Source organism: Budorcas taxicolor, chromosome 18 (genome assembly GCF_023091745.1).
Source record: "Budorcas taxicolor isolate Tak-1 chromosome 18, Takin1.1, whole genome shotgun sequence".
NCBI lineage: Eukaryota > Metazoa > Chordata > Mammalia > Artiodactyla > Bovidae > Budorcas > Budorcas taxicolor.
The window spans coordinates 64,422,077-64,433,965 of record NC_068927.1 but is presented as its reverse complement, the minus strand read 5'-3'; the positions used below and the strand labels follow the sequence as shown (position 1 = coordinate 64,433,965).

The 11,889-nt window shown below is 56.5% G+C and overlaps 1 protein-coding gene across 1 annotated transcript; it reads right to left on the bottom strand.

Annotated features, from left to right (window-relative positions):
• Positions 1-318: 318 nt before the first annotated feature.
• TMEM150B (transmembrane protein 150B) lies at positions 319-6,290 on the bottom strand. The gene is made up of 6 exons (XM_052656355.1): positions 6,223-6,290; positions 5,555-5,614; positions 5,417-5,484; positions 5,117-5,244; positions 3,088-3,271; positions 319-518 (listed from the first exon to the last, which is right to left on the bottom strand). Exons 1-6 carry the CDS (start codon positions 6,288-6,290, stop codon positions 319-321), a joined length of 708 nt encoding a protein of 235 aa, XP_052512315.1.
• Between the last annotated feature and the right edge of the window lie 5,599 nt (positions 6,291-11,889).

Here is an 11,889-nt window from a genome sequence, read left to right as displayed (position 1 = left end):
CCGTCTGTCCTCGTGTGCCCAACTCCCCCTTCCTGGGCCCCCCGCCCCCCAGTCCTCTCCCTCTGCCCCCACAACCTTCTGTACCGATTTGCTCTCCGGAAGGAATTCTGATTTCGCGTGATCCTGCCTGCGTCCGTGTCTCTGATTCCGCCGGCGGTAGCAACAACAAAAAATTAACAATAATAATAATAATAAATATCCTTGATCAGGGATGGCTGGCTGGCCTTGGCCTCTCGCTTCCTGGGTGGCCCCAACTGCAGGGGCGGAACCAGATGGCAGGGACAGGAGGTGTGAGGACGCTGCTGGCTGGACAGCTGTTCACAGCTGGACGTGCAGGGAGGTGGGGGAGTCCGGCGGGGGGCGGAGGCTGCCAGAGTCCGGCTGGAGACACAGGGTGCAGCTGTCCAGGCGGGAGAAGTCCACAGCAAGGAGGCCGAAGAGGATGAACAGCAGCATGGCGACGACCCACTCACAGATGGCCGAGATGGAGCGCATAGACCAGGAGTGCAGGACGACCACTGGGGCCAGGGTCAAGGGCGCACGGCCACAGGGAGGAGCCGGAGCCGGCAGGGCGCCCGCCCCGACACACCCTACCTGATCCGGCAGGAGCAGCCCCTCTCACCCGACAGCCTCCCCCCTCCTCGGCAACTCCTCCCAGACACTCTCAAGGGGGCCCTCCTTGTCTCCCCTCTGTCTCCAGCCGCTTCCCAAGTATTTCCCGTTGCACTTTCCTCCCCTTTGCGGCAGCATTCCCACTGTCTCAAAAATGCTCCTGCCTGCAACACGACACGGTGTCCTAAAGATGCCCTCCGGCCTCATGGCTCAGACGGTAAAGAATCCGCCTGCAATGTGGGAAACCCGGGTTCAATCCCTGGGTTGGGAAGATCTGGAGGAGGGAGTGACAAGCACTCCAGTATTCTTGCCTGGAGAATCCCCACGGACGGAGGAGCCTGGCGGGTCCGCAGGGTCACAGTCGGACACGACTGAGCGACTGACACTACAGTTAGCCTCGCCTGGCCGCCTGTGCTTGCAACTTTCTCCCCCCACCGGTGGCTCACAGGCCCCTCCTACTCACTCCAGAGCCTTCTTCCTAAACTCTTCCTCTTTCCAGGTGCCCCCACCTCCATGACAACCCCATCCATTCCCGTGCCCCAGCAGGCCCTTGGGAATCGCCTTTACCCCCTCCCATCTCCACCCCTGGCCAGCTGGTCACCGCAAGTCTTGTCTGTCTTGCTCATCTCTTTCTGGTCTGGTGTCTTTACTACCCAGCGTTGTCCCTTCTCCAGCTCCGCAGTCCCAGCTGTTTTGAAAATGGTTCTGTGACCACTGGCTGACACACCCCCCCCAGCGCCGGCCTGGCAGAGTCGCCCCTCATTTTCTGGGACCACTGCCCGCCTCACTGAAGTGCTCTTCCCCTCAGCCAACCCAGCTCCGACTCACCCCTCCTAGATCAGACTAGACATCATTTCATTCATTCAAGGGTTTTTAGACAGTGAGGAAGGCCAGTACCATCCTCTAGCCCCACTGATCCTCAGACAAAGTGTGTGCCCCCAAACACAAGTGCTGACCCCAGCCCTGACCATGTACCTCTCCTGCTCACAAGCTTTCTGGGGCTCCCTGTTGCCCTCAGGCAGAAGCCCAAGCCTGTAACCCCACTGGAGAGCCTGACCTCGGCCTGCCAGCAGCTTTATCGCCTCCCCTGGGCAGCTTCCCTCTCCCATCCCCCCGCTCCCCCGAAACCACGTACATGAAGAGGCAGTCCCCCGACCCTGCACCAACCTCCCAACGCAGGCTAGTTCTGCAAGACCAGCTCAGAGCACAGCGGGTCTCAGACCCCTCCATGGCCATCCAGCCCCTACCACGCGCAGCTGACCATCTTACGGTCCTATCTCCCCCTCCCCCACAGTCAAGGGACGTTTGGGGCCCTAGGACGAGGACCCTGTAGCCAAACAGATCATGAGCACAGGCGGGGTTTGAGAGGGGCCGCCTGGACCTCGTGGTCAGTTTCGCCCGCCCCTGCAGAGGACCTGCGCTGGTTCTGCAGCAGCAGTCGCAGACGGCTGAGTTCAGGAGCCAGCCCTTCCTGCCCGTTTCACGGGATCCAATCCACTGCTCTGGGAAACTGGATCACCACAAGTCTCCGAAGGGATCCACTGAGGGCAGCCCACCCAGGGCCTCGCTGGTTCCCCCTGGCCTCTTCCGGATGCCAATGACCTCTCGGGCGCCCCTTCCCACCCGCCCCCACAGGGGGCAGCCATCCCCAGGGTTGACCCCGCTCTCCCTCAGGGCACTCTGCTAATCAGTAGCAATCACTGTTCTGATAAAGGCAAGGCCATTCCACAGATATGGAAACTGAGACTGGTTTGGCTCGCCCAAAGGTGTGGCGATCTGGTGGGTTCTGGGGTGAGTCAGAAGCGGGTTGGAGTCGAGGTTCTACCCAGAGGCGTGCTGGTAAACGTGTGACAACCAGCTCTAATTTGTAACACACATCTGTTTCTGGGGGAGAAACCACAGCCACCTCCACCATTTCAAGCTGCTAGCGTGGCTTCCCAGGAGGCGCTAGTGGTAAAGACCTGGCCTGCAAATACCTAAGAGACGCAGGTTCGACCCCTGGGACAGGAAGGTCCCCCAGAGGAGGGCATGCCAACCCACTCCAGTATTGTCTGGAGAATCCCATGCACAGAGGAGCCTGGGGCTACAGTCCACGGGGATCACAAAGAGTCAGACACGACGGAGCACTAGGGCACAGTCACAATACTGACTGTTTACCTGTTCTGTGCCAGGCACCCATCTAAGCACCTCACATGCTCCTTCACTCCTCACATTCCTTACCATCACCTTCATTTGATAGATGAGGAACCCGAAGCACCAGGAAGTTAGGAAAGAAGAGGAGTCCGCCACCCACCCCCGGCTAGTACATTGAGGCGGTGGATTCCAACCCAGGCAGCACGCCCCCAGACCCGGGACTCGCTGACAATCCTCTGTAACGCCGCACGGAGACCGAGGCTGCGGAAGGAAGGGGCGCCCAGGATAGCACAGGGCAGACCCACCCCATCAGAGAGCCACCCCCACTCCAGGGAAGGATACTGGCCACCTCGAGGACGAAGCAGGTGCTGCAGAGCACCAGGCGGAGTGGCCCGATCCAGGGAGCCCCAGGCTGGGGCAGGTTCTTCATCCGCCAGGAGAGGAAGAGCTGCAGCCAGAAGTATAAGATTCCCACGAAGAAGGCCAGGAAGGCGCCTGTCAGGTGTGTGGGCCGCTGATTTTTCTCCTGGGAGGAGGAAGGTGCAGAGTCGAGGGGCGGACGTGCGGAGAGCCAGGGGCTGGGCCCACCAGCTCTGCCGGAAGACTGCCTGCCATACTCGGTGACAGGCGTGTTGATTCGGCGCACTGGCTGTTCATTGTCCGCTGCACCGACGAGGGCCCCCCATTCAAAGCTGCTGTTTCCTGCTGGCGCCTCTATCCCTAAAACAGCGCCTGGCACATGGTGCGTCCTAAGTGGCTTCAGTCCTGTCTAACTCTTTGCGACCCCATGGACTGTAACTCACCAAGCTCCTCTGACCATGGGATTTTTCAGGCAAGAATCCAGGAGTGGATTGCCATGCCCTCCTCCAGGGGATCTTCCCAACCCAGGGATCTAAGCCCCATCTCTTGTGTCTCCTGCATTGGCAAGTGAGTTCTTTACCACTAGCACCACCTGAGAGGCATAGTAGAGACTCACAAATATTAGGAGAATAAATACTTCATTCTCAGCCTTGGGGGGAGAGAGCAGATTATTGCCACTAAGGGGGTAAAAATTGGTTCCTGGAGTCTGAAAAAAAAAATCTTAAATATTGCAATGGTTTGTGCTTTACTGATATCATTTGTATTATATTAAAAATTTTAATATGAAATATTTCATGGGTGAAGGGATGATTAGGAGAAAATGTCTAAAAGAGGCTTCTGGAGAATTCCCTGGTGCTTCATTGGTTAGGACTTAGCACTTCCTGGCCTGTCCTGGTGCCTTAGAAGGTAAAGAATCTGCCTGCAATGAAGGAAACCAGGGTTTGATCCCTGGAGAAGGGAACGGCTACCCATTCCAGTATTCTTGCCTGGAGAACCCCATGGACAGAGGAGCCTGGCGGGCTACAGTCCAAGGGGTCGCACAGAGTCTGACAGGACTGAGTGACTAACACTTTCACTTCTTTCAGTGGGGGCACAGGTTCAGTCCCCGGCGGGGAACTAAGATCCTGCGTGCCAAGTGGAGTGGCCAGAAAAGAAAAACAGGAAGGCTTCTGAGTGGAGGGCAACAATGATTGCAGAAAAAGAAAGGCTAAGGAACACGGGAATACATCAGCGAGTGAATGACTTGCTATGCAAATATGATGTGGAATTTTTACTAAGTTGTAGGCAGCTCTTGTCTAAACACCGTAGCTTCCCTGGCCCTTTGGTAAGAGAAGTTTGGTGTCAGAGGTAACCACAATAGAAAAATAAAATGATGGGGTAAATAAAAAAGATTTCTCCTATCACTGGTCCATCTACTTATTCTACCAATACCTGCTGAGCTTCGTGGTTAAGTATGTGGGCTCTAAGAGTCAGGGAATCTGGGTTCATCTCTGACCACCAAGAACCTGGTAATAAAGAAATATCTCTGGCATTTGACCAAAAAGAACCTCCCGGGAGTTCTTGTGGGGATGGATTAAAACGACCCAGCACAAGGCAAAGCTAGGGCCTCCTACAGAGTGAGCACCCATCCACAGGGCGGTCCAGCGGTCAGGACTCTGAGCTGTCACCCCCAAGGGTCTGGGTTCCATTGGTCTGGGAACTAGAATCCTTCACTAAGCCGAGCGGTGCGGCCAAAAAAAAAAAAGAGAGAGAACTGAGAAATTTCATCATTAAACGGAGAGGTACGGCAGCGAATGACCCCAGACTCCTAGGGGTCCACGGAATGACTACAAAGAGCCTCCTACGCTAGAGAGCGGACCTCATCACTGCCTCCACGGCCTGAGAGCCACAGAGAAATACAAGTCCCAGGAGGCCGTGCGGGGAGCAGCCCTCCTCGATGAGGACTCTGCGCCCCGGGGGATGCTGGGAGTTGTAGTCCCACACTCCGGCGGACTGGCCTACTCCGTCTCACCTGGAAATTGCCCACTATGGAGGTGCCCAAGGCACAGAGGAGCCCCGTCCACAGGATCACCTGGTTATGCCACTTTCGGACGCCCCAGTCCCGAAGCTGGTAGTAACGGAGAATGCAGATCCAGGCGGCTGGGAGGAGAGGAAGTGGGTGGGAGACGGGAGCCCCAGACTTGGGGGTAGGGCGTGGGTCCAGGGGTGGGAGCCCAACTCCAGGATTTGGGGGTGGGCGAAGGAGGCAGGGACCCCGACGGTCCTGGCTGGGCGGGGCTAGCACCGCAGGAAAGGTGCGCAGAGCGTTTACCCGAAGCGGCTCCGACGTTGAGCACCTGGCTGAAGATGCAGCTCTGGGGGGGCACGTTTCCACACACACTGCGGGGAGATAAAGGCTCACCTCCTTGCTCCCTCCCGACCCCGGCCTCCCCGCCGGCGCCGTGATTACCTGATGTAGGGGAAGCCGTCGGTGAGGTTCACGGCCTTGTTAACCACAGCCAGCGAGAACCTGATGGGGGGCGCAAGGTGAGCCAAGGGCTTGCCACGACGCTTTTCTTTCTGTTTCCAGCACAAACCCAGGCTCTATGCTCCTTCTCTCTCAGGCCCAAGAGACCAGCCCCTCCTCCAGACCCGGGGGTCCAGACCCCCAGCCCCTCCTCCCCAGACCTGGGGGTCCAGGCCCCCAACCCCTCCTCCTTAGACGCGGGGGTCCAGACCCGCAGCCCCTCCCCGGTCAGACCCGGAGGTCCAGTCCCTCAGCCCTTCCTGGCTCAGACGCAGGCATGTCTCCTGCCTCTGACACTCACACAGTCCGTACCCTGGTGGCACAGTGGATGGGCATCTGCCTGCCCATGCTGGGGACGCGGGGGGTTCCCTCTTTGGTCCCAGCAGATCCCACATGCTGCCGGGGACAAAACCCGCGGGTGCGCCACACCTCCTGAGCCTGCTGCAACTACTGGAGCCCAAGCACCTGGAGCCGGCGCTCTGCAGCCAGAGCTGCCACCACGAGGAAGAGTCCCCCACTCACCGCAGCTAGAGAAAGCCCGCGGACAGCAGCCAGGACCCAGCACAGCCTAACATAAGTAAATAAATGGAAGAACACAGACACACACTCACACGGTCCAGATGCCAGCAATAGCCCAGAAGGCCAGGCACATGGGCAGCAGAGACAAGTATCCCCACATGCCGGGGTCTGCAGGGGAGGAGAGGGAAGGGACTGAGGTCAACACTGCCTCTGCGTCTGTCTCAGGTGAGGAGCCAGCCCTAAGGGTTTAGGTGTGTCATATTCTGGGACTGTCTTTGAGGCCCTCTTTGGCTCCCAGGCATGAATAGTGTGTAAGTGTTCAGAATGATAACACCAGCTCTGTGCTTGGGGCACTTTCGCTTTTTTTTTTTTTTTTTTTTTGCACGGTCCTTTATCCTGATGTCCCAGTATCTCTTAGCTGTCCTGCCCCCACCCAGCTCTCGAGTCTCTCCAGCCCCTCCTCAACTGCCAACCTCTGCCCCCCCGCCCCCACACCCCTGTGCCAGGCGCTCACCCGTCCAGACTCTCTCAGGCTCTCTCGGTCCTGGGGCCGCGTGAGAGTTTGGGGAAGAAGGCTGAGCGGTGGAGGCGGGAGTGTCCGCGCCCCGGCAGAGCCAAAGTCCACGATCGAACGCCAGCAGGACACTGGCAGGTCAAGAGGGTGACCTCCGCCGTCCTGGGACTTCACCCGCAAACTAACTGCAGTTTCGGTCTCGGGACGGTCGGAGCGGGCCCTCCAGCTCCCCTCCTTCAGCTTTCTAGCTTCAGCGTTCAGACTCCCAGATGGGGAGTCCTCCCCAAGACCCAGAAATCCGAGCCTCCAGCTCTGTGCACCCTTCCTCCCTAGGGGACCCAGAAGCCCAGGCCTCCGGCCTCTTCAAGAGCACGTGCCATTGTTTCTAGCCCCCTGCGGTCTAGCCTCCCTGTTGGTACCTCCCTGGGGAGCGAGAACCCAGACCTACGGGTGCCCACTCTGCCGGGTGCCGTTTCTGTCTGGACGCGGCGGGAGCGGGCCGGGACCCTGGTGCCCGGATCCTGCCCGCACTGGCCTCCCAGTTCCCCACAGCCAGGGCGTGGGTGGGGAGGGTGATCCTGCTGAGAACATCCCCGTCAGGAGAACCTCCCTCCCAGAAACCCACTGCTTCCTCTGGCCGTTTTCTTTTCTCTCCCACAAAACAGCTCTCGGCTTCCTGGCTTCCTCCCCTCTCACTACTCAGGTGCCTGGGCCCTGGCCCCCTCCTGCGTCCCCAGAACCCGGGAGTCCAGGCCCCCGGCCCATCTGCCCTCAGACCCAGGGAGGGTCTCCTCCCTGAGACCAGAAGTCAGCCACCCGCTCCCTCAGCTCCCCACCTCTTTTGATTTTTTAATAATTGAAATAAACTTCACATGAGATTAATCATTTCATTTTATTTTATTGTGCTTTATTTAACTTGCATTTTATTTGACTTTTATTGAATTATGGTTTGCGGCACGTTGTGGCTTGTGGGATCTTGGTTCCCCAACCAGGGTTGGAACCTGGGGCCCCCGGCAGTGAGAGCACCCAGTCCTAACCACTGGAGGGCCAGAGAATTCCCTAACCGTTTTAAATTTTACAGTTCAGGGACATTTAGCTCATTCACAGTGTTTCGAAACCAGCACCGCTACCTCGTTCCGGAACTTTTTCACTACCCCAGGAGGAAGTCCCTTACCAGTTAAGCTGACACTCCCAATTCCCGCCTCCACACCCCTCAACCCTCTGGCCACATTCAAACTGCTTCCCGTCTCTATAGATTTGGCACTTCTGGACATTTCATATAAATAGTACGTGCCTTCTCGTGTCTGGCTTCTGTCACTACGCGTGATGTTTTTGAGGCTCACCCATGTTCCCAGGTGTGTAAAGAACCCTGCCTGCCAGTGCAGGAGACGTCAGGAACATGGGTTCGGTCCCTGCGTGGGGAAGACCCCCTGGAGGAGGGCGTGGCTACCCACTCCAGTGTTCTTGCCTGGAGAATCCCGTAGACAGAGGAGCCTGGCAGGCTACAGTCCTTGGGGTCACACAGAGTCGGACGCGACCGAAGTGATTTAGCATGATATCATGTTGTAGCACAGGTCAGTGCTTCATGCCTTTCCGTGGCTAAATAATATTTCATCAACGCCCCCCCCGTCACGGGGACTTCTGAAGCCCGCTTCTCTCATCCTTTGTACTTCAGGATTTCCAAGTGCCCCAACAGCTAGGGTTTTCAGCTCTCGGATTCCTTGAGAGCAAAGACGAGAGAGCAGAGAGACAGACAGGGATCACAAGTATTTCTTGAAGGCGGAGGCCCAGTGACCAATGAAGAATGAGATCTCTCGGGACTTTCCTGGTGGTCCAGTGGTTAGGACTCTGCACGTCCACTGCTGGGGGCACGGGTTGGATCCCTGGTCAGGGAACTAAGGTCCCACAGGCTGCAGTGTGCAATCAAATTTAAAAAAAAGCCGAACATGAGATGTTATAGTAGTGCAGAGCAGGGCAGGGTGGGCCCAGAAGGGGAAGTGGCTAACCAGCAATGGTGGCCAGTGCCTGTCTGGCTGTGGGGGAAGTTTAGGACAATCTCACAAGCCATGGTTACAGAAGGCAGGCGAGCTACAGGAAGGCTTTCTCAGCAGGGCCCAGGTGGTTCCTGAAACCTGGCCCCTGAGGGTTGAGTGCTTTTGTCTTTCGACCAAAATAGAAATGGCCAACCTGCGAGTTTCCGTTTTATCTGGAGTCATGCTGAGTCCTGTGGCCCACGAGACACCCTCTCAGGGAGTTCTCAGAATCTGATTCCAGCGTATCAGTGACTTTGCAAAAGGGATTTGGGCTACCCAGCAGACATCTCCTTAGAAGGTTGCTGTTAGTCACAAGGCCCGGCTACCTTAGTTAATGACTTCAGTGCTTTTCAAAGCAGAAGAAGGTGCAAGAATTTGGGCTGGTAACATTTTTTCCTGAAAATATCTGAAGGCCTGTTCTTCCAGTTTTCCCAGAGTGCAGAGTGCCTCATTAAAGGGTGTTAAAGGTTAGTGACTCCAGTTAAAGGTGGGTTAAAGGTTAGTAACTCCAGTGGCTAACACCCCCATGCTTTGAGAGTCAGGTGGAGAGCGACATTCCTTAGTGGGCAGTCTGCTGGGTTACAGAATGTGGGACGCACTAGGAGAAATGAGCCTGGACCCTAAGTTCTCAGTCATCATAAAGGGCTTGGATGTTATCCTGAGAGTACAGGGGAGCCATGGAAGGTTCTCGAGCAGGGAAGACAGAGAGGAGCTGACACTGGTGGTGTGTAGACATGAAAGAGATCTAATACGTGTTAACTGATCTTATGTCAGGCACCCCGCTGTGCGCTCCACGGGGGGTTAACTCACTAATTCTCACGACAGCCTGAGTTGTCACTGCTAGAGTTATACACCAGATCCCCTAATCCTCATGAAAGTAGAATTCCTGGTTTCTTGACTCACTTCTACATCTCACACACACACACACACACACACACACACACACACAGCCCAGAGACCTTGAGGAAGAAGCTTCTGCAATAATCCCACACTTCACACCTCTAAGCCATACCCCAGAAGATCCAGAGCTTTCAACCCCACAAGCAGCTCGGAGAGATTGGTTTCGAATCCCACCTCTGCCAGTTAAGAGCTGGGGGCCCGTAGAGAGCCCTGCAATGGTTGTGACAGCAAACCATGAGCACAGTGGCTTAAGGTAACACAGATTTATTTGCTTCTGGTTCCGGAGCTCTTTGTCCCCGTGGGTTGAAAGCAAGGGGCGGGCAGGGCTTCGTTCCTTCTGGAGGACCCATTTCCTCATCTTTTCCAGCTTCCAGTGGTGCCTGCACCCCTTGGCTCGGGGTGCCTACCTCCCTCTGCACGGTGGAAGGTACTTCCTCACCACATCCCCTTTTCTGACTCTGACCCTTCTTGCACTTGTGAGGACTCCTTGATTATGTTGGGCTCACCCTAAAAACCCAGAACCTCCCCATCTCAAGACCCTTAATTTAACCTCATCTGCAAAGCCCCTTTCGGCGTGGAAGGTACCGTCGACACCCATCGTGGGTACCAGGATGGACACAGAGCCCAGGGAGGGGGGCAGTGGGGGGTTCTGGATACTGCCCGCTGCTCCACCCCCCCGCCCCGGAGCAGCGACCCCCTCACACACACCTTGCCCCATCTGTGCTGGTGCCTGTCTCATCCCTGCTTCTCTTTCTTTCTTTCTTTTCTTTTTTTAAATGCATCTTAGGTTACTAACTTCTCTGTATCCCGGCTTATGGCTTTATTTCATTTTTAAATATTTATTCACTTACGTGGCTGCACCGGTCTTAGTTGCGTCTTTACCCGGGGCGTGAGAAGTCTTAGTGGCAGCATGAGGGATCTAGTTCTCTGACCAGGGATGGAATCCAGGGCCCCCCACCCCCACCCCAGCATTGGGAGTGTGGTCTCAGCCACTGGACCACAAGGGGAGTCCCTCCTGTGTCTCTTTCAAAAGGAAATAAAGATGCCAACCTCCAGGTGACCCTAGGCAAGAACACCCCCCCCCCCACTTCCCATGCTCTGGGCCTTGGTACCCACGTCCCCACACTGGCACAGAGGCTAGGCTTACTTGTGTCCCCTGCAGTGACTGTGACAGCCTCAGGATATCCCTGTGAGGACCCGGGGGGCAGTGGGGAAGACAGCTCTGTGGGCTGCTTTCAATGTGGGCACCAGGCTCCTCCCGCTGTCCACGTGCAGGCTGGGGACCTGGAAACTTCTGGATCCTTCTGCTACCCTGGTTCAGCTGAGGGGAAGAGGCGGTGGTCTTCCTCTTGGTGAGACAATATTGCACTTTCACTCTCAGGAATCTTTCCCTTCCGCTCGGTGGTAAAGAATCCGCCTACCAGAGCAGGAGACGCGGGTTCAATCCCCGGTCCGGGAAGATCCCACAGGCCTCGGAGCAACAAAGCCGCTGCGCCACGACTCCTGAGCCGGTCCTCTAGAGCCCGGGGGTCACAACTGCTAAAGGGCTTACGTCCAGAGCCCGTGCTGCACAAGAAGGAAAACCCACACACACGCCGCAGCTAGACAGGAAGCTCGCCAGCAGTGAAGACCCAGCGCAGCCAAAAATAAAGAAATAAATAAATTCTAAAATAAATAAATATATATACACACACGCACCCCCCCACACACACACATATGCGCTTCTCTGGTGGCTCAGCAGTAAAGAATCTGCCTGCAATGCGCGAGACGCGGGTTTGATCCGTGGGTCGGGAAGATCCCCTGGAGCAGGAAATGGCAATCCACTCCAGTACTCTTGCCTGGAGAATCCCACGGACAGAGAGCCTGGAGGGCTACAGTCCGTAGGGTCGCAAAGGGTGGGACACAACGACTTAAGCGACTGAGCACGCGCGCACACACACACACACACACACACACACACACACACGACACGTTTATATAGGAAGAGTGAGATCAGGGAGGGACTTGAGCGGTCCTGGTACCTAGTGAAAACAGCGCCCGGTCGGTCTTCAGGTTGACGACTCCTCCAGGGGGTGTTCAGAACCCCTCCACAGCCTCCTGCACCCCTGAGAGGCTGTGCTGCCCTGTAGGGTGAGGAGCTGGAGCTCAGAGCAAGACGCTTGTGGTGTGGCTGCCTCTTCCGGGTAGCAGAGGCTGCTGTGGTGTTAGTGATGCAAGGGATTTATTGGCATGACTCCAGTGCTTCTGAACTGTGGTGCCAGCGAAGACTCTTGGGAGCCCCTTGGACTGCAAGGAGATCCAACCAGTCCGTC